We start from the raw sequence: 27,592 nt of genomic DNA, 5'->3' as shown, positions 1-27,592 counted from the left end.
CACTGTCGTCAGCTGTTGCAGTAACAGGTGGAAATGTAGGCCTACGAGAAGAGGCGTATCGATAAACAAGCTATTTGGATATCGGGTTATATCAGCGTGACCGTGGCGTTTATAAAGTTGAACTAATGACTGTATGCTAGCTAGCTAGCCACCACATTTGCCACCGACGTCTTAACTTCAGACAACTTTTTCCTGCCAGCTAACGTTAGCGGACGCTAAGCTGCTACTTGTGTGCTGATCGAGATGCAGGAGTCCCATCGCCCGTCCACCCTGCCCTGATGAATATTTGACACACGGACGCATTTGTTTTACCCTGCTTTAACCTAAGTGGTAACAGAAACTTTGTTGGAGTCTTCTTTTACGTCGTTTTTTCCACTGGCAGCAACCAGCGCTTGCCAGGCGTCTGTTTTGGAATATCTATCACAGGACGAACCTTTACGATGTTTTCTGTGAAACCCATGAAACCAACCTTCAAGTCTTATCTTCCACCTGTACAGGTATGTATCTGCAACCTGCTAATAAGTACAAGTATATCTCTTCAATTAATTCATTAAACTGGGTTCATTTACTAACGTTAGCTGCGACTGTGGTGCTGCGAGAAGAAAATGGTAAAGATTAGGGTTGGGTTTGTTTTGTGTTGAACCATTCTGATTATTTTCAACATAAATGTGCAATCGCTAATGTTTCTAAAAATGTACCGCTGCATAGCATCAGCATAATGTAGGCCTACTATCGTCTCAGTAATCAGAAGTGTATTGCCCAATACAATTAGATGAAGCTATTATTAAATCCACAATATGCACTGGTCTCACACATAAGTATGGGATAACCTAATGCACTTAAAGGAACACTCCGCCGATTTTCAATGCGGAGTTATTTTGCACATAATCTCACACATTCGAAAAATGTAAACCGTTTTGCAGGCATTCATTTAGTTTGACAGTTATTGAGAGTTGATTTGAGTAAAGTTGTGGACCAGTGATGTCATTTGTGCATGAATGACATCACTGGTCCCCAACTTTACTCAAATCAACTCTCAATACCTGTCAAACATAATGAAAGTCTGCAAAACGGTTTGTATTATGTGCAAAATAAATTAGCATTGTTTTTCAGTGGATTGTCCCTTTAACTGAACACTGTGGACAAGTTATGTGCCAAACCCTGTCACTGCTCGGTGACATTCCTCCAGCTGGAGTGTACTTGAAGAGGGGATGTGGGCTGGGACCCTGGGAAGATCCAGCTATCTAAGAAAAACATGCCCAGATTGAATATATTCATGTTTGCTTATCATTTATTTACCTGCAAGCAAAAGCATACAAAGGCATGTACATGTTCATTGCAATTAGTGCCTCTCCTGAGCATATTTATTTTAATGTATCATTTATTTTTACATTTTCCCCTTTCTCTCAAGTACCCCCATAGTACATGTACCCCAGTTTTGGAACCACTGCACTAGGCAAAATTATTGTGATGTAACTGTTTATGCAACAAACAAGACGGCTCTTATTCTTGAGGTTACCTTCCTATGGGTTACTCACACTGACGGTGCCAAACTCAATACAAAAACCTGTCAGTTTTACTGTTGTCTTGCTTGTCACCAAGTGCGCCCGACTGCTACAGTATAACATGACTTTAGACCTGTTGTGAATCAGTGGGGTCTTTTGTAATATTCGGATTAAAAACCAAAGCTCAGACCACGTCCGTGTCATTGATATACTTGTTTATTTACAGAATTCACATCCACGCTCATTGTTTTGACTCACGGGGTTACCCCCTGTTCCGGTTGCTTTCCTGCTTGCCTTGCTTGCGTGACATCAGCGAATCTGGTGTTCAACGCCGCTGTACGACAAGCACTCTTAATCTTTGGAATTGATGAGCAGAATCAGTTTGGAATTAATTTGGAATTCCTTCTTGGTTCCTAATCCTAATCCGGGTTTACAAAATGAGTACCACCCTCTTACCTGATTTACCATAGCATTATTGATTAACTTTCTGATGAGCTAGTTTGAACTAAACCCCATTGTTGTTTGCATTTTCTCTGGCTAGACTGATGTGAAGAAGAATATCCAGCCACCTATTAAAAAGTTGGAGGCCAAGTTACTTCCAGGTGAGTTTATTTCCTGCATTACTCCAAAGAATAGGGTCAGGGATAGGCCAGTAGTACCTCAGCTCATGTGGTTTGGTCAGATACAAATTCTTGCTTTAGGGCCTGGCTAGTTTGCATGAGAAAATTAGATGTTGCAAACTAAATCAATCACAAATGTTAATTGTATCCATCCAGGCCCCAAGAAACATAATGTACGTATGTGTCTCTAAGTATTTCTTACAAAAATGAATTCCAAAAATGCTGACACAGCTAACACCCATCACTGAGTTATGGAGAACCAGCCTAGTTTAAGTTCTTCTGAATTCCCATCCAAATGTGTCATGCTCATTGCTCAATTCTCTCCTTTTAAATAAAAACATCTCACCAGACATGAATGCTGTCTGTCCCAGTAGACTTTAGCAAGCTAATTGGTTTCCATGGTAATTTTCAGATCATGGTGGGTGGCTGGGATGGTTTTCATGACAGCCTATTGAATAAGCAGATGTCTACTTTGGTTAAAAAAGACAGCGAGTGAAGTTTTCTTAAAAGAAATTGGTCCCAAATCACATATAATTTTTTTTAATATATGTGGGAGGGTTCTGGAGAGAATCTGATAAACACAATGATCATATCAGGCTGAAACACTGCAGCATGAAGCTCATAACCTAAAAGCGGATGCTGCTTCTTACACCCAGTGTTATGCTTGCAACACTTCTGCTACATTTCCTGTTTGACTCAACTGTTACCTAGATAATAACAACACTCTTCACTAAAATGCATCTCAAAGTCTATAGGTTTAGCATGGGAAAGGATGGTGATGCCTTATTCTTCTGACTCAAATAATCAACATTTTTATGCAACTGACAATTTCACATCAGACTGGTCTAACTCGAGCATTTCAGAAGAAAACTTTTGTCAGTCAGTCTCAAACTTGCAAGTTGCCCCAGTTCTTAGGCTGGTGATGACAAATGATTGTGGCGCATCATTTGTCTGGCCCACATCTGCTCTTATTTCCCAGTTCCACTTCTCTAGTCTGCTCAGAGTCCCTAATCATTTCTTCTATAACACCCTAACATTTTTGGGGAGGTTCCTTTTTACTAATTTTGCCCCAGTATCTGTGCCCTCTTATCTGTCCCTACTTCCACTTTTAATTTCTGAAAATCTGTATTGCTCTCTTCCTTACTGACTGTGTGTGTGTGTAGCTGTAGCCTCAATCAGCGCTATTCAGTCTCTTTTTTCTGACTCAGCCTTTCATCATTTCTGATAATCTGAGCACTACACTACACCTACACTAAAACTACCCCCCCCCCCCCCCTCTTAATTCAGGCTATAATTATCCGACCATAATATGTAATTATCAGTTTAGGTCGAGTCATGTAGAGTAGAGTGTGCCGGGTGATGCCCTACTGCTACAATTTGTGATCTTGTATGGATGTGGTTCTATCTGAGTAGAGTGCAGTTCTGAGATATTGAGCATAAAAGTTTTGACATACCTCTTATGACATAACTGCTATGAAGTGAAATCTGTCTTTATAGCTCAACAAGCCTTGCACCCCAATAGCACTTGGAATGCAAAAATATCACAATTCTAGAACAATTGGAATTAGTTTTTGTTTTTAGGGCAGAAAGAGAGTGATAACCCAAGAATCATTTGGTAATGTCAATCTGGGTTTGATTCTGCGTGACTGTTTACAATGAGATAACCTCAGTTGAGAAACTGGTTGAATATGATGTAATAAAAAAAGAAATTAACCCTACATAATGACGTTCACAATGACATTCACACTCATTCATAAAGATGGTAGTCATATTCCAATAAATACGGCGGTTATAATATTCAAACCTATTTATTTCACTTGTTCAGTTGGACACCTGGAGACAACATTAACTTGTCCAATCAAAGTATCTACTTATTGACCCCAGCGCAGTCAGCTCTGTTGCTCATATTTGAACTGTGGCTTAGTTAGGATGTGATGTGATGTGATGTGCGCTCTTTCTGCTGCTGTTTCCTCACAGTGCGAGTGGACCCTCTCACGAGGATCTGGAAACATGGCAGAGATATTTGCATGAGGAAAAGCTTAGGGCTAAGCTCTCTCTCTCCAGCACACTTCCTCTCTTCCTCTCACTGCGTTGAAGCCCCATTAATCAGACAAAGAATGGAAATATGGAATTATTAGTTATTACTAGTTTAGGTGCACCAATGGTACAGTATTGGAAATGGGACCGCTTTCCTTTGGTTTCCTTGTCTGTTTTTGGTCTAAAGCAAAGTCTGAACAGTTGTGTGACTTGGTTGGAAGCCTCCTGGGTGTGGCTGTGTGCACACCCGTTTCCATAGTGTGATGATGTGTGCCTCTGTGCTATTTGGAATAAATAAACACAGGTGTCCTCTTTTGAAAGTAGGGAAAATGTGGAAGTGGAGTTTGGTTGTGGTCTGTCAGGTGACGGGGCTGATCAGGTTTGTCTGGACTCGCTCTCAAAAGATACCTTTGTTTGCACTTTGCAGCTTAATTTAGGGAAGTAATGGAATATTTCTTTAGGCCCAGGTCTGCATGTTTTACATATTTTTGCTGTTGGTTTACCTGGGGAGGTCAAGTCTTGCTAGAATCCACATCTGATCCGATGTGTAGAGCCATCAGCTATGCTAGCTAGAGCAGCTACCCATTGATGCCAATTAAGTCCATCTTTATATAATCGAATGACACAATACACTGCTGTCTCTGTTCCATGATTGGAAGTTGGAAACCCTCATTAATGTTTTGCTTGCACCTGTGTTTACGCTCTCCACTTCTCTGCGCTGAAGCAGTGCTTTGATGTGACTTTTTGTTGGACTCCACCCTGGCTGCCCCGGTTCCCATCTTTAAAAACGCTCTTGGGCAATATATTTTACAGCAACATTCTTGTCCACGCATTTATAGTTTTGTGATCCACGGACCAAGGGTCGTGTTACCCATAAAAACGACAGTGTATGAAAAGCTATAGTGTCTGCTAAAAGGTGAAGTATATGGAACACTATAGTGTGACTTAGCTAAGCTAACCAATTAACCATCACAGAAACGTTTGACATGTGAGGATCCTGTTGGCATTTCTTTTTGCCCCACAGTAACCTTTAGCAAAGGAGCAGCAGCTGCTTTTAATTGGTCAGCTTGTGGCTCTCCCAACAACACCAACAGCACTTCTCACAACCATACTATACTATACTATACTATACTACCATTACAGTATAGCATTCAAACTCAATTTAGTCACTTTCGCCTGCTGTTGACTTGCATGCCTGGTGTTGACAGATGAAGATGATTATCTTTTACAGCTTTTGTAAGGGCGGAAAAGAATGATGGCAGCAGGGTATAAAATTGGTCATTGAAATGAATCAACCATAAGCTTCAAATCATTTGTTTTGCATTAGGAGAGTTGGCTCAAATTTGATTAGGAAGATTTTTATTGGATTATGCTGAATCATATTAATGTTTACCAATTAACATCATGTTACTCTCACCTACGGTACTTCCCTGTCCTCCGAAACGAAATGGGAACATAAAAAAAAACTCAATCAAGGTTCATACCAGAAAGTTAAAACACTGTAGGACTAGAGCTGGGTATTGGTTCAAATTTCAAGAATCGATTCGATTCCGATTCACAAGGTTGCAAATCGATTAATTTCGATTCGATTCCGATTCCGATTCGATTGATTTCAATATGTTTCAAAATGTTTTTTGATCTGTACCCTGAATTACATGTCCAGTTATGTAACACAGGGGTTCCCAACCAGCCAAGTAGATACATGGGGGAAAAAAGTTGCAGACCTGTTGTCAATTTTAATGGTTTTAGTTACACATATATTTACTCACCAGGTGGTGACAAAGGGTAAATAACAGCCTTTTCATCTGTCAATAAAGACACTTTCACAATTATGCACAGTGATTTGATTCCAGCCTATATAATTTCAAAAAGTAGATATTAATGATCAAACATTTCCATTCATGTAGCCTACAGTATTTGTTTTTGTTTCAACTACAAACATAAATAAACGTCAACTTGAAACTATGTTTCAACTACCACACACAGCCTGTTTATTAAAAAAAAAAAAAAAAAAAAATCGATCTCTGGACATATGAATCGATAATCGAGGATTAAAATAAAAATCGATTTTTTGAACCCAGCCCTATGTAGGACTATTTGCGCATGACGCCTGTCTTTAATAATAAGGGGTTTTCACGTCTGTGTAAAACTTGTGAGTTTAAAATCACAGTTAAAGTTCACCCAGAACAGCACTTTCATCTCATCTAACGTTCATCAGTAGACAAATCCTGGATTTAAGCTTTATTTGAAAGCGTTGCATAGATCTGTTGGCGACAAAGGTGCTTACTGTCTGGAAGTGCCCTGGGCAACATAAGCTAACTGAACATTATATCTAAACATTGTCGATCATTTGGTGCTAATGGGATTTTCCTTATTGGAATGAATTGTATGGTAATCACTCTGGCTTTAGTGCACACTAAGTACAATTGTTACAGCATCATTTGACTTTTCAGTGGCAGTTTTTTTTCAGGGTTGAAGTTTGTTTGAGTCCCATGCAACACAACGAGATATCGCACCAGAATGTGTTTTCCTTTCCTTCTTCTGTGCGGTATTGAAGACTAGCTAATTGAAGACCATGGTACCGAGTGTGGATGGTCTTTTCTGTCTAGTGTCCTGCGGTGGCACCAGAGTTTTGAACCTGTGTTTGGGTCTGATAATCAGTCTAAAAAAGTGCAAACACATGACTGAAGCTTTGGTGCACATCTTAAACAAGTCTGTGGTGTTGAAAAGAGGAATGCACACTTTAATTTTCTAGCACGGTGACACGATGCCTTCAAACTCAATGGAGGATGTCGAGTACATTAAAAAAATCAATTAACCTGTGGCCAGCTGGACTTCATTTTCTTTACTTTATTTTTCTAATCTTTGACTTTCTATATCCTTCCCTTGAAACTGTACTGATGGATTGTTTTTAGATTGTTTGATAATCCTACCTGTTTCTTTCTACCAGGGGAGATTGTAGTTAATGAGGTGAACTTTGTGAGGAAATGCATCGGCGCTGACAGCAGCCAAGATGACCTTTATGGGAAGCTGATATGCACCAACTTCAAGGTCTCCTTCATCTCTCATGATACCCTACCTAAACAGGTATGTGTGCAAGCTATAGCAACATTTTTATAGCTATTGTACGGGTGTGTGCACAGTAGTGTTTTCTGTCTTTCTTTAGCCATTCAATGTCAATTGAAATTGACATTGATTGAAATTCATTTCAATTGAAAATTGAAATGAATGTCAATCCAAAGGTGAATGGGTATCTGACATAACTGTCCTTATGAATGTCCTTATCACAGTTTCAAATCCACATTTTTGAACTTCCTCCTGATCTTGGCAGCGTTACATTTTGATCTGGTTTAACACCTAGAATGGCCACCTGTGATTCACATTTTTCACTTTTGACTTAATCAATTCCCACTACAGTACAGCTGAAGAGTTTGAATATAAAGCTTATATTTTAACTACCATGTCTATATCTGTGGTGCATGTGGCAAGGAGGGAAGAAAACTCCACTACTTTACTGCATCACGTCAGTGATTTTACATTTATTTTATTTTATTTTATTTATTCTCAAAAATTAACACGTTCACTGCCAATGGCGAGTTGACTCGTCAAAAAAATTCCAACGGTTCACTGCCAATGACGAGTTGAGACGTCAAAAAAAAAAAAAAAAAATTTTTGACGGTGCTACGTGGATCAATGCCCCCCACGTCTCCTATAAAAATATTGGAGCGACCGAACGTGTACAACCCATTCCACCGACCCACTAAGTGGCGACAGTGCTCTCCATTCTAGAGGAAGGCAAGCAAAAAGCAGTGTGAGGAGCCATTCTCATGAAAATGGATTGGCGAAAACGCTTTTGCGCTTGGGAGCTGGCGGTGGGGTTTTGCAAATTTGCATAATAGATTACGGGTGGAACACACTTTGAAACACGCAGCATAAATAAGACCAGAATCGCAAAAGCTTCATCAAAGCTCTCAGAACCCCAAGAAACGAGCGAGCCCATCCATCCAGACTTGCCCAGCGGCCGCCAGGCAGACAGGCAGACAGGCACAGCAGCAGCAAAGCAGTGAGCCTGGTGACGCGAGGTTACAGCAGCAGCAGCAACGAGCTTGTGACACGCCCGCTGCAGCCAAGAAGAACACACACGGAGGGAGGAGTTTGAAGGAGAGGGGTGTTTCCTGCTGTTATGGAGGAAATTACTGTCCAAACTATTGTTTAGATGTCTGACGTCTTACTGATGCCAAAAATGAATGGTTAAAGTGACTGTTCTATCGAATTTCACAAAAAGCCGTTTATCTCAGAATAAATTTACAGACGCTGAAACCATGCTGTATTCAACTGCTAATGCTTACATAACTACTAACTCTACAAACTAACTCTTTTAGACAGAGAAAGCACACATTCTATTAGTTCTTTTGAGATATTGTGTGTTCACAAAATCCTAACAGAAACGAATCCTCGGCTCTTGAAAGATGAGCCAGAATCCTCAAAAAAACCCTCTGGCAGAAGCTAACTACAGTTTTGAAAAACGGCTGGCAGTGAATGTGTTAAGACAACGGGAGAAAATATATCATGCAGTAAATATGATATTAAATGTTCCTCAGTCCGACGGAGGCAATGCAGTGCACTACCAATAGTTCATACTTTAGTGGGTATTGGGTAGAATAGAATGACTTACACAGTAAGTCAAACATTTAGATTTTTCGTTTGTTTTCCATCTCCACAGAGGTTCCAGATTTCCAACCTCCTGCTGGGAGAGCATGACATCCCCCTGACCTGTTTGGAGCAAGTAGTGACAGGTAGATCTGGTGCTTTACCTTCTTAGTGGAAAACATATTGAAAATGCATACAGTAGTCTGGTCCAATATGGAAAGTAACAGTATACTGCATGTCTTTCTCACCTCTATTCCAGAACTACAGGTTCCCAACAAGTTTTTTGTGGAATAGTTCGTAAAACCTGAGGAGAGCATGCGTTAAGAAGTACTTTTTTATAATGCAATTGCCATCTCCTCACACTAGTTGGCTGTATTGTATTGTGACATTGAACTACAATGACCAAAATCCATAGCAGCAGAGCTGGACACAGAGCAATGAAATTACAGAACACAATAGAGCTGAACAGTCACGTGACATCTCTTGTCCCGGAAGTGAGTTTCCCATTCACATCTCGAAAAATCCTTATATAGCGAGTTTTAAGGCTGGAACCAAGCCAACCTGTGACCTACTGAATCGTGATTGACCATAAAACATATCACTTGGAGCAAAAACAAAAAAATAAAGACGGGGGGGGGGGGGGGGGGTATAAAGTTTGATTTATCCACCGTTCTATTTGTTGTTGAAAGAAGGTTTGTGGAAAAAGGTTTGAATGGTGCAGCAGCAGCTCTTGACAAGCTGCTAAACTGAGTTGAGGGAGAAAGAAAGAGAAACGTGAGAGAAAAGCAAACGCATTTGGGAAACGAGTAACAGAAGGAGGAAGGGGAATAGCGGAATTATTGATGGCGAAGGGGAAGTGGCACAACATGGCATGAGGAAATTATGCACACTAACTTGAGATTTCCCAGTAGACAAACTGTATTACTCTTTAATTGTGGGGTTTCGCTTCATGTCTATTTGCAGTTACAAAAGCAACCTGCAATAGATTCAGCTATTATAGCTTCAAAGCACTAGCTAGCATGTCCATTTATTGACACGTACTGTTCAAGAAGTTGTAGTATGTGAATCCATTTCATTCTAGCCAGTGTAAAATAATTGACCTACCATTCACATTTCCGACAACTGTGTCAGAGTTAAGAACACAGTCAAAGAGCTTACTCTCACATGCCTCCTCTGATACATGTGAAGTCGCCAGCCACTTCTTTTCACCTGACAGTGAGGAGTTTCACCGGGAGGATGTAGCACGTGCAAAGGAACACGTTATTCCCCCCCAGTTCCCTTCCCCACTCAATAGGCACCTCGAGCGACCAGAGGGAGTCTCAGTGCAGCGACCAGGAGGACACATACACTTGCCCGGCTTCCCACTCGCAGACACGGCCAATTGCATCTGTAGAAACGTCCGACCAAGCCGGAGGGGCGCGAACCTGCAGCCCTCATGGTGGTGCGGTGAGGGGAAAAAACCCACTACACCACCCGGCCCGGGTGCTCCAGACTTCAGAATCTGATCACGATGTAGATACAGTCGGTCACGTTACTTCCGGTAACTTGTGTGTGTGTGGCCGTGGGGGACCATGGAAATTGGAAACCCTCATCAGTGTTTTGCTTGCACCTGAGTTTACCCTGCCTTTTTGACACAAAATGGCCCCCGTGAGAAGGGTCTATTTAGAGTTATTGAATTCTAAGTTGTTATGCAGTCTGTGCCCTAGCTGTTCTTGTTTTCCCGCTGGCTGACTTGACAAATCTAAAGAACATAATCAGTCATCATTTCTAGCATCACAGCCAAGTCTTTTGACCTGATTGATCTGCAGTGATAATCAAAAGTAGAGAGGCCCAGACTCTACACCTCATTAACTCTGCACAGTTAGTTGGTCGGTTGCTCCCCCCTGGTCAGCGATGTGTTAATGTTAAGCCCAGCTGATGTCACAGCTCAGGCGGTGGGTGGTGGCAGGGATTAGTCTTGTTTATACACCTCATTGGTGTCCTCTGCTGACACAGCAAGGGCACCCGCTCAGACCCACGGCTTGTTGTGTTCAACTGATGGAGCGTGAGCCTTGTTTTCCCCGGTCTGTGTTCCATTGTAATGACACCGGTTTGAAAAGCCCCTTATTAATGGATGTTTGACCTCTCACAACTTGGCTATTAGAGAGCCAAAGTGAACGTCACTTCCTGCTTCAGCACTGCACCAGAGATTTTCATCCGCCATTTATTTTCCCATGGACGTTTCGTAAAATGCTTATAAAAATAGTTTTACTTGTTCAAACTATTTTTTACAAGCATTTTACGAGAAAGAAAACTGTCAAAGGTGGCGGTGCATTGCATTCCTAGACCAACAGTTGAACTTTAAATGGGGAAAGCATGTGCAGTGAACTGAAGCCACAATAACGTTCTAATAGTTATTTTTTTAGTTATTTTTTATTTTAAATCTTTAGGCAGCGCAATACAGAACAAAATATTGTTTTTATGTCATCTAAATACCAGAAACTGTTCACACTTGTCGTAGACACTGTATGTTGCAATGTAACTTCTGCTTTTTTCGTTCTGTTGAAGTTGAGGTGACACACAATTCGCTTCAAGTAAAGTGTTATGAATAATTTTAGCTCTCAAACAAATACTCTAGTGATGCGTTCTTAGTTTGACCATATTTTTAATCTAACATTTTTGTTCTTGTACAAAATGTGTTTGTGTCCATATAGCTGACATAATGTGTAGCTTCCCACTCATGTTGTGTGTTTGTTCCTCTCAGTGAATGATACAAAGGGGAAGAAGAAAGTGCTGGGCTCAAACCAGAAGCTGAAGTTCAACCCCACTGAGCTGATCCTGTACTGCAAAGACCTTCGCATAGTCAGGTTCTGCTTTGATGAAGCTGGGCCTGAAGGCGCCAAAAAGGTGAGCTGTCCTCCTGAACTTTATCCAGGCGGCCGGAGGGGGGGACATTGAGGATGGGGCGGACCTCCGAGTCTGGAATTTGTGTAATAGTCTGTGAGAGGCAGCAGAAGTCTGCCAGAAAGCCATTAGAAGAAGAAGACCTTTCCCCTCAGACCTTGTTATGAGCAGTTTCATGGAGGAAATAGTTTTTTTTGCCCAAACTACACCCGCTAGCTGCTAGCTAGTTCCTACATGAGACTGCAAAAGAAAATAGTTCCTACATGAAACTGCTCACAACAAAGTCTGTGCATTATCGAGTAACCGGGTCATGATTCCTGGAAAGAGACAATGCTGTTGAGTTTTTCAAATCTATTTTTTGGTGCTTCGAGCACCACAAGCCGAGTGCCATCCAGTTCCATTGTATTCAAGAGAAGGCAGACATTTCTACAGCCAATATCTCCAAAACTCAGGCAACTATCCCAAAACGATATAGATGGATAAATAGCACTACAGGTGAGAGGGAAAATATGTATTTTGGATTTTAGGGTGAGCTGTCCCTTTAAAGGAGAACTTACCTCCAAAACACTTTTTTTCAGCTTTTAACCAATATATATGACTTTGGGGGTGATGTGTGAAGAATTCTGGTCAGAATTTCCACATTTGACACCAAACTGTTGCCATTTTACCATTTGTATCATTTTTCAGCAGCATATCTGGCATAAGCGCCCTCTTAGGGTCAAAGACTGCTTTTTTTTTTTTTCTCAAATGAATGGGATATTTGACACGTCGTTACGTCACGGTGTTCCCAAAGACTATGGGATTTCAAGATAATTACTCCCTTACCCCCCCTGTACCCTTTCAGCTCCTCAGAACTCCAAGCCTATTCTTATTGAAGTTTGCTCTTAAAATACTGAACCAAACGTCGTCAAAGTTGGCACATGTCTTAATTATAGTTAGTTTCCCGCTGAATGTGTCATTACTTTATTGATATCTTACCTGGATAAGCTCGAATGATGATGTTTATATTATCAGTCCGAGTTGCAAGCACTGACTCCAGCCCAGGCAGGCGAGAGTCGTACTGTTACATGGACGAGCCCCAAGCTCCGCGGGCGCGCGCAGCAGGCCAGCAGCAGCTGGGCTCTCTGTGCTCTGATATTTCCGCAAACAAATATGGTCGCAGTTTAGCGCACATGTAAAATATAACGCTATACTACGACGTGACAACGTGACAAAGCTTCTCTAAACATATCGGCTAATATAATATCATCACTGTGTACAAGCAACGCCAACTTTTATGGAAATCAAGTCAGCAGAGCAGAGCGACTGGCTCTGTCTGTGTGTGTGTGCTGCTCGGGGGGATTCGCATGGGAACAGTGTGAGGAGGAGAAGAGCTCTGCGCTGCCTCCTGCGCCCCCCCAAAACGCAAATTAAAAACGGATTTCATTGCGCGGTTTATCTCTAGTTAGACGAGGGAATTACGTGGAGAAATCTCGCATTGTGTTACCCCAGAGCGAGAGGTTTGTCCTCACTGTGTGCTGTGTGCTGCGAGCAGCGAGGCTCTTAACGTAAGTTTAGACAAGCCACATGCAAGCCACGCACACACACATGGGACAAAATGGGACAAAAATAATTAAATTTCTAGTTCGCCACTGAATGGCCAAATTGATATAACTATCAACCATTTCAGGATTTTCTGTTTCCATACAGGCCACCAGCGTTGGCTAATTGTTGATATTTATAAAGATATCGCCCCTCTCAAATAAATTATTTTTGAGGCAGTAGGCAAACTGTAATGGCGTCGATTTCCGAAAAAAAATCTTGACTTAACACAGCCAAAGAGTCTAGTATAGACAAGAGTATATGTCATTTCTTGGTTTTTTCCATAGGTATTTTCAAATCACTGTTCTAATACATATCTAGGGGGTAAGTCCTCCTTTAAGCTTTGAGTAGACTCACCAAGCCCTGCAGGCCTGTTGAGGCCTTTGCGGAAAGTGTTCTGGTCTGTATGCTGGCAGAAAGACAAAAAAGGCAAAGCAGCAAGTTGTCACCTTGGACAGAAGAACCTGCCAACTCCTGGGAACACATGACTGCTGCTGGATGCAAAACACAGCTAGCAGGAACAGCAAAACACTCAGCCCTCTGGCACTCGTGACTGCTCCACTCTGAAAGCACAGATCCTATTGCACGCCAGGTTCTGTTGCAAACACTGTAGAGGCTGGAGGTTTGCACATGCTGGAGGTAAATTTATATCTTGTGAATGATGTGCGGAAAGTTCTCGAGGAGCTCTTAACCCCTGCAGTCCCACTACATGACCACCACAGTATGTCCGTTAAGCAGCTGTGTATCTCCTTTATGGTTTGCCCCTAAAGTGTGTAGACAGTCGCACACCTCTCTCCCCCCCATTTCATCTGGGAGCAATTTGTGTGTAGGTTTTAGAGGTCCTGGAGCTCCTTAACACATACCGGTAGTATTTTGCTGTATATATTTAGCCAACATCAACATTGCAGTGTGGCACTGCCGATTTCATGGGCTGGTAACCGGTCTCCTTTGAGTCATTTATAACTAAAGTGCAGTGGTCAACACCTTAAGTTTGACGCTCTGCATACAGCAACATATGAAGTTTGGATTATGTATAGAAATAGTTAAACGGCTCGCTCCTGGTGTGTCTATATGGGGACACCACGTATGTAATTACATGGTGTTTGAACCTAAAACAGGGCTCACTTCTTGTTTTTCTTTGTGACATATGGAATGGATCCAGACAGCCTATAATAGCTTATTTAGCCTTAGGAAATTACAGAGTTGGGAGCAGCAGTGTCTTACATGCACCAACACACTCTCTCTCTCTCTCTCTCTCTCTCTCTCTCTCTCTCTCTCTCTCTCTCTCTCTCTCTCTCTCTCTCTCTCTCTCTCTCTCACTCACTCACTCACTCACTCACTCACTCACTCACTCACTCACTCACTCACTCATACACACACACACACACACAGACACAGAGTCTCTCTCTCTCTCACACACACACAGAGTTATGAGCACTTTTTTGCGTCCCCTTGTGTTATTCACAGCTTTGCCACTGAATGGACTATTGTGTGACTGTAGTCCAGCCACAGACAAATTCAGCCCTGAAACCCAACAGCAAAGGCCTGACTGTGAACTAGAGCTGCAACGATTAATCGATCGAAGGAGAAATAATCGACAGCTATTTTGATGATCGATTAATCGTTTTGAGTAATTTTCTTTGTTGAAAAAAAGTCAAAATTCTCTGATTCTAGCTTCTTAAATGTGAATATTTTCTGGTTTCTTTACTCCTCTATGACAGTAAGCTAAATATCTTTGGGTTGTGGACAAAACAAGACATTAGAGGATGTCATCTTGGGCTTTGGGAAACACTGATCAACATTTTTTCACCATTTTCTGACATTTTATAGACCAAACAACTAATCGATTAATCGAGAAAATAATCGACAGATTAATCGATAATGAAAATAATCATTAGATGGAGCCCTACCTCTGAACATTTGCTTTTCTGGGTTTCACTTTTTCTTGTGTTTGTATAATGAAAGAATTGCCTCATAGTGCATTTCAGGCTGTCATGAGAGTGAACCAGAACTCAGTCAAAGGGTTTACTTACTGGGCAACAATCATAATACTGTAGTTGTGATGATGAATAATTAGCCTTTTTTTGACGTTTCAAGGTTTCCACCCTCCACCTTGCTATTTCTCATTGGCATGTTACAGTTTCCTCTTGTCTGAAAAGACTTTCCATCTTTTCTACTCCAGGTTTGCCTGGCTATTGCCCACTACTGCCACCCCGCTGATCCTCAACTGCTGTTTGGCTTTGAGTATCTGGTGAGGCAACACAATGGATCCTCAGGTACACACTTAGCATGCCATGCATCCTCTCTTCCTCCTTGTAGTCAACGAAACGTCAGAAGTGCCAATTCCACTTTCACAGTCCATGCTTCCTGTTCTGGCATGAAACATGGCCCATGAAATATTTGAAAGTGTGTTTGTTTGTATATCTGCGTGCCCACCCAGGAGAGCGACTCAACCGCACAGTCCCTGGAGGATTGCAGACCCCCCTTTTTGACCGCCCGTCCGAGTGGGACCGAGAGATCAAGAGAACGGGTGCTGCAGAGTGGAGGGTGTGCTCCATAAATGAGGGTTATGCCATCTCACCAAGGTATCAACTCGTTATTGATCATACGTTTGTGAGAAAAGCAGTTGCTGCGGCTGTTGTACCTATACATTTCACTCTTTTAGTTTATCCTTATTAGGTGTATTTGCCAGGAAAGCTTATTTATATCATAAGATCTTTTGCTCACTTCATGATCACTTCTTAAGAAGAAGCTGGTAAATTATTTCTTGGTGTAACATGCAAGTGTATGGGGCAATAGAGAGCTGCAGGAATGAGTCCGGAAGTATACGTCCAGGTTCTTCAATGGAAAAGTCTATGGGATTTAACATGGGGGTTTCGCTTAAATGCATAAAATAAGGTCTGTGGTTAACAAAGGTTTATGGGAATGCGAATTTGGGTTCCGCATAATAATCTTCACAAACATGAATAACTTTTATGACTTTTGGAACGTAAATGCGTTTTTTTTACGCGATTTTTATAATGAAAGAAGGGCTTTCCGCACACTTAAATTTGCACTAAAATTCACACATAAGTGTGCGGAAAGCCCTTCTTTCATTGTGATGTGAATTTTAGTGCAAATGTAAGTGTGCGGAAAGCCCTTTCATTGTGGTTTCTGTATTTGTTTTTCCAGCACCTTAACCAAGAAGTGGCCGGGTTGAGCGGTGGTCCTCCCTCAGTTTCTAAACGCGATTTTTATAAAACGCTTCAAAAGGCATAAAAGTTATTCACATTTGTGAAGAGTATCCTGCTGAACCCAAATTCACGTTCCCATAAACTTGTGTTAACCACAGACCTTATTTTATGCATTTAAGTGAAATCCCCATTCTAAAACCCCATAGACTTTTCCACTGAAGAACCAAATGGCGGCGATTTCTGGAGAAAAGCCTACAAAAATACATCATCCCTGCGGTACTCTATATATCTCATTTATCCAAGTGCCAAAGTTTGTATTCCACATTGTTTTACTTGGAATTTGAGAAAATGGCATAAAAATAACATTTGAGAAAGTTGCATAATAGTAGCTTGCACTAAACAGTACACAACATCGCATGGGGCTGCAGGAGCACTGTGAGTCTAGTCTGCAGTTTTCCCTGACCCAAACAAATAAACTCACTGCTCGAGATATTCACCAGTACACCTTGGCTGTTTGAGAAAGATGCTGCAAACTAATGCCATGTCAACGAGCTATTGAACTTTGACTAAGTCTTCCGTCAGTTATTCAATATTAACACAACACTGTTACATTCACCAACACGCAGCAACATACAATCCTATAAAAAAAGATCTTCTTGTTTCAGTGTTTATGATTATGTGTAATTGTTGCACAGTATTACAACTGCAGCCAAGGTATGGAATGAAAAGCTGTTGGAACATTCAAGCTGATAAGACAAAGAATGTGTGTTGTTGGGACTGTAAGAAATGGATGAGGTGTGTGAGTAAATCAATATGGCGGCGAGTTAAATATTTTTTCAGTTCTAATCTACCCCCCCACCCTTCCCTCCCCCTCACCTCTTCAGCCTCCCAGAGTACTTTGTGGTCCCGGTTTCTCTGGCAGATCAGGATCTAAAGCAGTACTCATATTTCTTCACTGATAAGCGCATCCCTGTGAGTACATGAGCTCTATTATTGTGCTATTTTTCATGCTTTGTTCAGGAAAAACAGTTTTGTTTCCCCCCCTTTCCCGTTATTAATGATTAGACTTAAGTGATTTTGTAGTAGAGTCTGTTTATTATTTGCTTTCGAGGGTTGAAATGTGTTCACTGATCCTTGTCTGATTGATGCACTTGCTTCCTTCTAGTTGTGGTGCTGGAATCACCCCAATGGGAGTGCGCTTGTCCGCATGGCCAGTATCAGTGATCCAATACAGCAGAGGAAGGTTGACCAGAGGTAGTGTAAAGCCCCCCCTACAGTACTTTATACATGTTCAAAATACTTCTTAGATGTCTCTGTGTTTCTAGCCTTACTCAGCCACGCTCCAAAGTTTGTGAACACTTGAGCTTGGAGTATACACTGACGAGTCACAACATCAAAACCACTGACAGACGGAGGTACATGTTTTCAAAAACTGGCTTTCCTGGATAAAGTCTCCGCAGGCTCCAGCTCACTTCTACCCCAGTTTCCAACCCCTCCTCCATCCCCTTAATGCTGTGGCTCATTGCTGTATATTGTTATGCTACAGTGCAATTGTTTGGTCAATGTATTTGTTGGTGTAAAATGAAAATAAAATAAAAATCCATCATGACAAATGTATACAACATTTGCTTTACTGTTCTCTTAAATTGATTCATTGGCAAATATTGATTGAACATTTTGCATTAGACTTCTTATTTAGATCCCATGACTATATGGGAAACATAGGGTGCACTTTCAAGTGACATTTAGTTGTCCAGTTTTACTTGGACAGGGAATACTCTAAAACTGTGAATTGGCAAGCCTGTAACTCTGCTAGCTTTTAAAAGGAGCATTAGAAAATGGTGGTTATCACAGTAAACCACTGATTATATGTAGAAACACATGTCAGACCCAAGTACTATGCCCAACCCTTCCTTGCACCTCATATTACTGGGAGTGGCTAATTCTTGTTAAAGCCGTATTTTTTTTAGTACTTAGTTAGAAGAACTGTTGATGGTGATGTTCTCAATACACACATGCCGTACTGATGAGAGTGTTTGAGTAGATCTCTAATCCCACCATGACCTTTCCCCTTTGTGTTGTGGTAGAATCTGCACTGCCATCACGAAAAGCCACCCACAGCGCAGTGAAGTCCTCAGGTCAGATCTGGACAAGAACCTACCCAACATGCAGGAAATTCAAACGGCCTTTGTCAAAATCAGGCAGATCTGTGTCATAGGTGAGCCTCATTTGACTTGTTATCGATGGCACTGACTTACTACTGAATGGATATCTGGACAAGCCTTGGTGAGTTTTACACAAGACTTTTTTCACGTTTTATCTCTTTTGACTTTGTGTGCAGATCCTTTTGAGGAGTCTGAGGAGAAGTGGCTGTCATCCATTGAGCACTCGCAATGGCTGGAGTATGTCAGGTATGTAAATGTTCTGGTAAAGTTTGAACTGCCAGTGCTTCTGCCTTGCATGAAGTTTAAGTGACTATGGTGAATATTTGTTTATTTGTTTATTCAAAAAGGATCCCCATTAGCTGATACCTACTGTAGGCATCCGCTAGTCTTCCTGGGGTCCAGGACAACAAGTTTATTACATGTCATACAAACAATGAAATCTAATAATAATAAGAAAAACATGTCACATAGGAGTGATGGAAGAAGAGAGAAGAAAGAAGAAAATATTTAACAATAAATCTAGAATGGGAAAGAGTAATGTAGCATTGTCCTCAAGCACTCTGTAAGCGAGTGGGCAGAATATCAATATACAAACATAAGATACTATCACTCAGGAAAACAGACATCGCAAAATACAACAAGAGATAAGATCAAATCAGGGTGGTTAGTGTGAACATAAATCAAATCTGAGTTTACTTTTAAAACATGCTTTACCAGTGATGGAACGAACATCACCTGGAAGACAGTTCCATGATCCTATAGCCCTATATATTAGGGCATTCTTTAAGTAGTTAGACTTTGGTCGGGGTAAAGTAATCTGTCCTCCACATGCACCTCTGGATATGATGGGTGATAGTCCATGCTATGTATTTACTATGTATTCAGCACATACTATGTATTATTTTTTGGGTTAGAATTGTACATATTATAGAATTGTGCAATTATTTCCCCTCAGTTGTTCTACAGAATCTTTCCCAGCCATCCATGTCTCAGAAACCTTGATTTAAAATGTTCCCTAAAAAATATACTATGCAATAGTATACACCGACTATAACATGAATCAAATATGCCCACCTTTGACACCAGGAGTAAAATAAGTACTTACAGTATGTACCAATGATTCTGTCTTACAAGACTGAACCAGTACACCTCACACAAAGTATGAGTGATGTTATTCGAGGTTGGTTTGACAAGTATGCGTGTCCTGTTTCTGACTCCAGGTCCTTCCTGAAGCAATCTGCTGAGATAGTGTATCTACTCGATGGAAAGAATGCTTCAGTTATACTCCAAGGTAAACCCGCATGTCATCTACGACTCTACAATGTAAAGCAACATAAACATGCAAACGCACCATTGTAGCACTCAGTCAAGAGTTCTCAGTAAATATTGGGACAGTGAGCTTAAGTCATATTGTTTTCTTCTAGTTTGTATTTCAAAATATGGATAAAATGGAAACATCCAGAATTTGGCAAGTTAAATGATGATGGAAGAATATATGCATGTTTTCATCCTAGTGGTTGGGAATTCATTGTGACCATGTGTGTCCGGAGATCATCATGAATATAAACCACTAAACCATTTTTTAAAGCTGAATATCTTAAAAAACTAGGGATGCTGGGAGGATGTGGCACATGGTGAACCTAACTTGTATATTTAAAAAAGAAAAAAAGTGTAGTTGCAATCAAACTGACCACTGAACTGACTGCTTCACTTGTAAACAACTTGCTGAATCCACGTCTGGTGTCTCTCCTTCTGGTGTCTTTCACTCTGCGCCTATAAAGAGGAGGAAGACCGAGACCTGAACTGTGTGGTGTCCTCGCTGGTGCAGCTAATGTTGGACCCTCACTATCGCAGCCTCATTGGCTTTCAGAGCTTGGTGCAGAAGGAGTGGGTGATGGCTGGCCATCGCTTCTTGGACAGATGCAACCACTTAAAGAAGAACGACAAAGAGGAGGTATGACTGCGCAGCATGATTGAATACAACCCTGTGCTTGAGGAATGGCTCTATTTTCTTGAGATTGCTAAGACACTCAACTCATGATTGTTTGTGTCCTTTGTCTCTCAGTCTCCACTGTTCATGCTGTTCCTGGACTGCGTGTGGCAGATGCTGAATCAGTACCCAGCAGCTTTTGAGTTCACGGAGACCTATCTGACCGTGCTGAGTGATAGCATGTGGATCCCGGTCTTTAGTACCTTCCTCTTCAATTGTCCCCGACAACATGCTCAGCACTTAACGGTGAGGGTCACACATACTTGTTAGAGCATATTTATTCAGTTCAATTCAACAATTGATATGGGGGAATCCAGTTAAGAACAGTGCTCAGTTTTTTTTATAGTCCTGTGCACCAAAATGATACATACCAAAACACATTTAATCACAGTTAAAACAGAACTAAAGAGATTAGACGAGAATAAAATGGAGCAAAAACAAACAAAATTGCAAGTTTTGATCTATACCATAGTAGAAAATATGGACGTAGCCACCTTCACCCATTGTCTTCTGGACTCGTGTTTTGAAGCCTTGAGTTTGGCATCTTTGGCGCCGTCTTTTTCTTCTTCTTCTTTTTGAGCCAGACAGAATGCCGCCTGCTATTGCTGTTATTAGTGATCGGCGAGCAGTGTGATCAATGAAGAGGTGAACTGTCAATCAGGCCCCAAAACATAAGTCTGTTTTACCATCTTATTTGACTCTAAATTGGACCATAATTTACAAAATGAACATCATGCTGTATAGAAGAAGACTGAAGACTTGAAACTAGCGATTGAGACCATAATTTAATAATCAGGAAAACTTTTACTGAGGTAATCAAGTGAGAAGTAGGGTCATTTTCCCATTGACCTCTATACAATCTGAGTTCTCTTTGCAGCCATAGACTTTAAAAACAGGTGAGTGATATAACCCCCCACCCCATTGAATGACACTCTTTTGGAGCCAGCCTCAAGTGGCCATTCGAGGAACTGCAGTTTTTTGGTACTTCTGCGTTGGCTTCATTTTTCAGAACTGGTGATTGGGCTTGATCTACACACCAAATGCCAAAGTAGATGTTTTGAATTGCAGAGTTTTACAAATAAAGAAAAGCTGAAAAGTTTTGAGTCAGGAATTATTCAAACTCTTTTCAGCAACTTCACAAAATAGTGAAAAAGTCAAGGGCGTAGGATATGTTGTGTATATTGGTACTGTGTACAGGCTCACGGAGTATCAATAACTTTGTCTTAACTTCACAGGACTTTGCCAAGAGTAAGAGCATCCGTGTAGGAGAGGTGAAGGCCTTGCGTTTCCCCCCCGTTTGGGACTGGTCACAACAGTTCTCCATCAAAGACCAAACCCTCTTTAACAACCCCATGTATATTGGCAAGGGAGCCACCTGCGTTCAGAACGGAGCAGTAAAAACATTCAGACGCACAAAGGTAAATATATATATATAACATAATATGATACATAACTGCGCTATGAAAAAGAATGCTTTTTAATTGTAGCCAGCATTTACCAGGCACTGATCTCCACAAGTATGTAAATGTTTTGCTCCCTACTGTTATTTCAATAATGAGAGACTAGAAGGAAAGTACGATAAACTTTAATGATAAAACAACACTTTGATTTGGCGAATGACTCCATGGAATGATGACGCTCCTCTGAGACAAGAGGAGGACGTCAGTGATTTATAGGATAGAGAACCCCCATAGGGAGTTCTACTGGAGTCATGACATTGGTGGTGTTCAGGGGAGGAGGAGGGGCGAAGCAGCAGCTACGCAGGAACAGCAGCTATATGGGTGAACAAACAGGGTGAGTTACAACTTGCAAGAGTCTTAAATAGAACTTCATTTAGGTGATTGGCAACAGCCGAAGAGAGGGAAAGCGTGGGAGACATTGATTGGACAGGGATAAAGAGGGCGTGCATATTTATGAATGGCTGATGTAACCTGAGGGCGTTGCTGCAGGGGAGAGAGAGATGAATGGAAAGGAACCATGGATTAGTGAATGGGATGGATAAACAATCATTGACTAGTGAAGTAGTCTTCATTATTGAAAACAGTCTAAGACATTATTACTTTGGAAATGTCACAATCACTTTGAAATTAGAGTGTAGACTATCGGCTTTAATTTCAAGGTATTTTCCATCATGCTGAATGAATGGCTCAAGAGAAGGGGGGTCAAACCTGCGGCCCGGTGGCCAGAACCGGCCCGCCAAGGGGTCCAATGTCTCCATATCACTGCCACGACTGCGCACAGAAAAATGCTAGTATGAACACAACCTAATCAAGGTTACATTAGAACAGCTGCGAAGCAGAGTGATATGTACTGTATACAGTGATGCGCTGTGATGTTATAGTTTGAGTCGATGTCTCGTCATAAACGCTGGGGTAGCTGGCTGGGGGCGTGGTCAGGGTGGGGTAAATCGTCCCGTTCTCCCAATTCAGCATAGTTAGCATTTAGCTGCTAGCCCAGCCCAGGCAGACACTGTCGGGGATTTAACCCCCGCAGTAAACGCACATCTGAACAGACATCTATGTAGCTGCTCTAGAATCCCCAATCCTGTAGTCTAGAGCCGCAGCACCGTCCTTTGGTGAGTCAGCCCATTGAGATATATGGGGGGTTTTACCCCACCCGTGCGCCATCCGTAGTAACATTTTGTGGGCGTTCCCACACAGACCGACTGTATCTATACTGCACTAAATATCAGCATGGCAGGAATGCCTCTTGTCCAATCAAATTGCTCAGCCGGAACTAACTGTTGTATAATTGCAAATCACCTAACTCTCCGCGTCTTCCCTCCAGCATAAAACCTACAGTTCGACACTGCGGGGAATGCCCTCGGCTCTGCGGAATGGACTGAAGGATGATAATAATACCTTGACCCGCCGCAGCTCCCTGGTGGCGCAGCTGAGGCCTGATTTCGGCCCGTTCAAAGAGGTGGTGGAGAGCCCGTCGGAGCGCTTCTTCAGGGACTGGTTCTCTCGACCCGCAGACCAGCAGGGTCTCCTCATTCCCCTGCTCATGCCCTCACACCTGGCCCTCTGGAGGCTCTACTTTTTGCGCTGGGTCCCTGAAGCCTGCATCACGAAAGGAGGCCCCGTCACAGCCTACCAAAAGCTCTCCCAGCTGGTGGATGAAATCGAGATGCTGCAGAGCCAGCTCCGGCAGTATAAGGGGCCCACTCCAGCCAGCACCCCTCTCTCCAGCCCCCGGGGCCCCCCCTCAGACCAGACCAGAATGTATTTTAAGGCCCCTTCCCCACATGAACCTCCCACAACTCCAGAGAGCCTTAGCTCCTCCTTTCCCTTCTCCCCCATGGGAAACCTGTGCCGCCGCAGTGTCCATGGCACTCCCATTAGCAAATTTCTGAATGGAGCGAGGATCTGGCTCTCAACCGAGACTCTAGATAATGACACTCTCTGAGGATGTGTGGTTACAGGGCTGACTTTTCTGAGCCCCCTACAGGTCTGTCTAACACTTAACAGTCCTATTTTCTATCACCTCTTTCTAAAATAGCATGTTGGAATTTGAATGTCACGTTCCAATTGATCTCTCTCTTTTTGGCTCTTCTCATTTTAATTATTTATAAGCTAGAATTGGCATTAATGTTGCGTGGCAAACTAAAATTCAAGTGTCAGTTGTCAGGTTGAATCATAATAGTCCATTACAGTTGATAAGTTCTGATTTATTGAAGCACAGCCATCTTCCTTATTGGGCAGTGTGTTTGTCGTCCTGCGTCACTGCTGGTCTCCCATCCATGTTGGGAGATACAGTATGAGTGATTGTAATTCAAAATGGATTTAGAGAAGTAGTAGCTGCCTCCTACTGTGCAATATCATCTTACATCATAATAGCTGTTTCTCTTTTCTACTTCACATAAAGTCTTTCTCAAGATTTAGCTAAATTCATTGTTATTTTGTTGGTGTTTTTTGGCTGAGCTTGTTATACTGTGCCTCATTGTCTGTCTGACAACATGGATCAGAGACCAGTAAATCTTCACTGACCTACAAGAAAGCCCATTTTGATCGTACCATAAGCAGAAACACCACAGTGTCAGGAGATTGGTCATCATATGGGAATCCAATGAGACAACATAGAGATATATTAACATAGCAAACACGGCAGGTGCTATGCACACCAAAATACAAGAATAGCTAATGCAACTATTGCAAACTCTTTTCAGAATTGCTTCATTCCACAAGCACCGCTTCATATATTGCAGCGAAGAGGTTTTTGATCTATAAAAATTACTATTGTGGCTCTTTTTAGCCCCGCGAAAGCAGGGCCTCTACGGATGGTCGACCGGCAGTCTGTTCTGCTTTCTTTGAATATCCATTGGTCAGGACTTCCCTATTGTAATGGGATTTCAAATTTCATCTGACTCATGATGATTGACATTTGAATTCAAGTTTTCTTTGCAACAACAATGATGCTCTTACATTTGTCCGTTTTGTTTTTTGATGAGGAAAATTGAAGATGATGTCTTGTTTCACTGTTTGACTTCAGAAAGAGGAATCAAAAATGGCACTGATAAGTATTCTAGTACATGGTAAAGACATCCCATGTAAAATGTTTGAACCTGGCTTGATTGAATGTAATGGTGGTGTTTGGTTTTTTGCACAAACTTAATGCTATTTGCTCAATTTACCCGTCTGTTCAGGGTTGTGCCAGGGTTTCGCTCTGTAGCTAGCAAATAGTCTGATTTCAGGGTCTTAGATTCTATTCATAGATTTAATCTATTTTTGAAGTAGAGGGAAAGGACCTACAGTATATTTTTAGTATTGTAATGCAGGTGATACTTTGGAAGAATTGAGGTGGAAATGGAGCTGTGAGGACTTCAATCTGTGGTTGGTATTTCCTTGTCTCTTTTTTTAGTAGTTTCATTAAACTTTTATAGAGGCCTTCTGGGAAGGTACTGCAGAGAGAATCTATTCAGATGAACAGAAGCCAAATGAGTGAATAATAAATGAGTGAATAATTGAAAGAAAATGGATAGAGAGAAGGAAATGATCATTACTCATCCAGTACTGCTTTTAACTTGACAGGGAACTGGCACTGACTCGTGTCAACTTCTTGAAGAAGGTTTTAGTCATTCAGCGTTTATTATCAATGGACAGGCTGGATAACTGTCTTATCAATACATCAAATGCATAGACCCATTGATCCTTGGTTGATGGATTGAGTAATTTCCAATATTCAGAAAACCTGGTGATTAGTTGGCTACAACTTTGTTTTTCTTTACACAGTGTCAAGTAGAGGTGTGTGATGTGAGTGCAGACCCTGCTCCTCCACCTGTTATTTTTGTACATTTTACTCAACATAATTGAGAAAATATTGGTTAATCTGTCTCAAGGTGGTTCTCTAACATAGTTTTGGCAAATATAAATGTATGCTTGAATTCCTTCAATTTACATACTTATTTTTTAATAACGGTACTGAATAACGTGTATCTTTTATTTTTTATTTTATTTTATTTTATGGAGATATATTTATATGCCGTGTTTACCACTAATTCACAATGTTGCATTCTGCTGTAATGTATGATGACTGTGCTTCCACTATGGCACAGTTTGATATTATCAACAGCGGATGTATTTATTCAAGTATGCAAATGGTTTCTAACAGTGATAAAGTGCATCAACTGAGTGATAAACTGCCTCCCTGGGGTAAATTCTGTAATCCTAGTTCTATTCAGAGTTACAGCACTGAAGCAGTTTGTCCTAACAGAAGTAAGGCTCAAATCTATATAAATAACCATTCATGACATTTCTCCTTTCAAATGAAGTTGTGTTTGGGTTTGCTTTGACTGGGAAACCAGCTGTTGAAAACAAATCCACCCTTAAAGTCATACTGAAAAATGAAAAATGACTGTTTTGCCTCCTTTTTTTTGCTCTCAAAATGTGGTTTCATTGCCACTTTAATATGTGTTCCTATAATTTTGGACAGTAAAAGCCCATCTCCTGACCTTACAAAGGATTTGAAAAATTCCCACGAAGCCTCTCTTGCAAATTGTTACAATGTATACAATTGTATACAATGAAAAGTTATGAGTATCAACTTACTCTGACAGATGAAAACGACACAGCTGTTGGTCCACACCCCACTTCCCCTGCTGAACACCCGATCTTCATTTTTGACTGGGATTACAACTGGTGGGGAAAATGGTACATTTGTATATGGTAATTTGTCAATTGTCATCATGCATAGTGTTTTCAGAGAAGTCTGGAAATATTAATGGGACAATGATCTCGCTAGAGGAGGCCTTCTAGTCAACATTTGTGTGCACAAAAGCGCCTGAAGGCTCAGTGGGCTTGAGGTATGTCCTTGCAATGCCTTGGACAAGAATACAATGCACAGCTTTATTTCACATCATCCTCCCCCTCCTGTCCTGTCACTCCTTGTATACGATCTAAAACAACCAAAACCTTCACAATCTTTCAAAAGTGTCCCTATGCTACAATCCTGAGCTTGGACCATGTGTGGGAGATTGGGATTGTCATAGACCTGTTTTATCACCCAATAGATGCCATCAAAGATGATGTACGGTAAACACTGTTTTCAGCCAGTCTGCCTAGTACACAATTTTGAAATATGAGTAGAAAGTGGGTTATAGCACCCATCTCTACTCGGGGGGGCGGTTCAAATGTTCTGATTGCAAAGCAATTCAAGCTCCCAAAGGGGAAATGCTGGCTTTGACATCACTGATTGAGGTGCCAAATGACCATGTTTACAGGTTAAAAAGAAGAAGGGGGTGATGGTGCTGATTGGCCTGGTGGTCCTGTGTGGTGAGGGGGCCATTGGGCACCCTCAGGACAGACGAGGGTTCCCTTGTTTTCCTGCTCGACATGCCAATGTCTTATCAGCAATATAATTATTCTGAGCTGATTCTAATTGAATATTGATATGCAACTATCATATGTAGACTGATACTGATTAATGCACTTTCAAATGTATTCAGTCATTGGCCTAAAATTAAAAAGATGTTTGCATTTCCCTGTCTCCT

General features: G+C 41.4%; 1 protein-coding gene across 1 annotated transcript; it reads left to right on the top strand.

Moving 5' to 3' along the window:
• On the top strand, positions 1-27,550 carry mtmr10 (myotubularin related protein 10). The gene is made up of 16 exons (XM_083650964.1): positions 1-497; positions 2,047-2,107; positions 7,113-7,249; positions 8,886-8,958; positions 11,556-11,698; positions 15,459-15,552; positions 15,717-15,861; positions 17,334-17,421; positions 17,615-17,703; positions 18,537-18,667; positions 18,791-18,860; positions 19,835-19,905; positions 20,396-20,568; positions 20,680-20,850; positions 21,840-22,022; positions 23,392-27,550. Exons 1-16 carry the CDS (start codon positions 441-443, stop codon positions 24,010-24,012), a joined length of 2,307 nt encoding a protein of 768 aa, XP_083507090.1. The 5' UTR covers positions 1-440; the 3' UTR covers positions 24,013-27,550.
• The last annotated feature ends 42 nt before the right edge of the window (positions 27,551-27,592 follow it).

This window comes from Poromitra crassiceps (assembly GCF_964638095.1).
Source record: "Poromitra crassiceps genome assembly, chromosome: 14".
NCBI classification, from domain to species: Eukaryota; Metazoa; Chordata; class Actinopteri; order Beryciformes; family Melamphaidae; genus Poromitra; species Poromitra crassiceps.
Note: the sequence above shows the minus strand (reverse complement) of the source record. Positions and strands in the feature narration are given on the sequence as shown.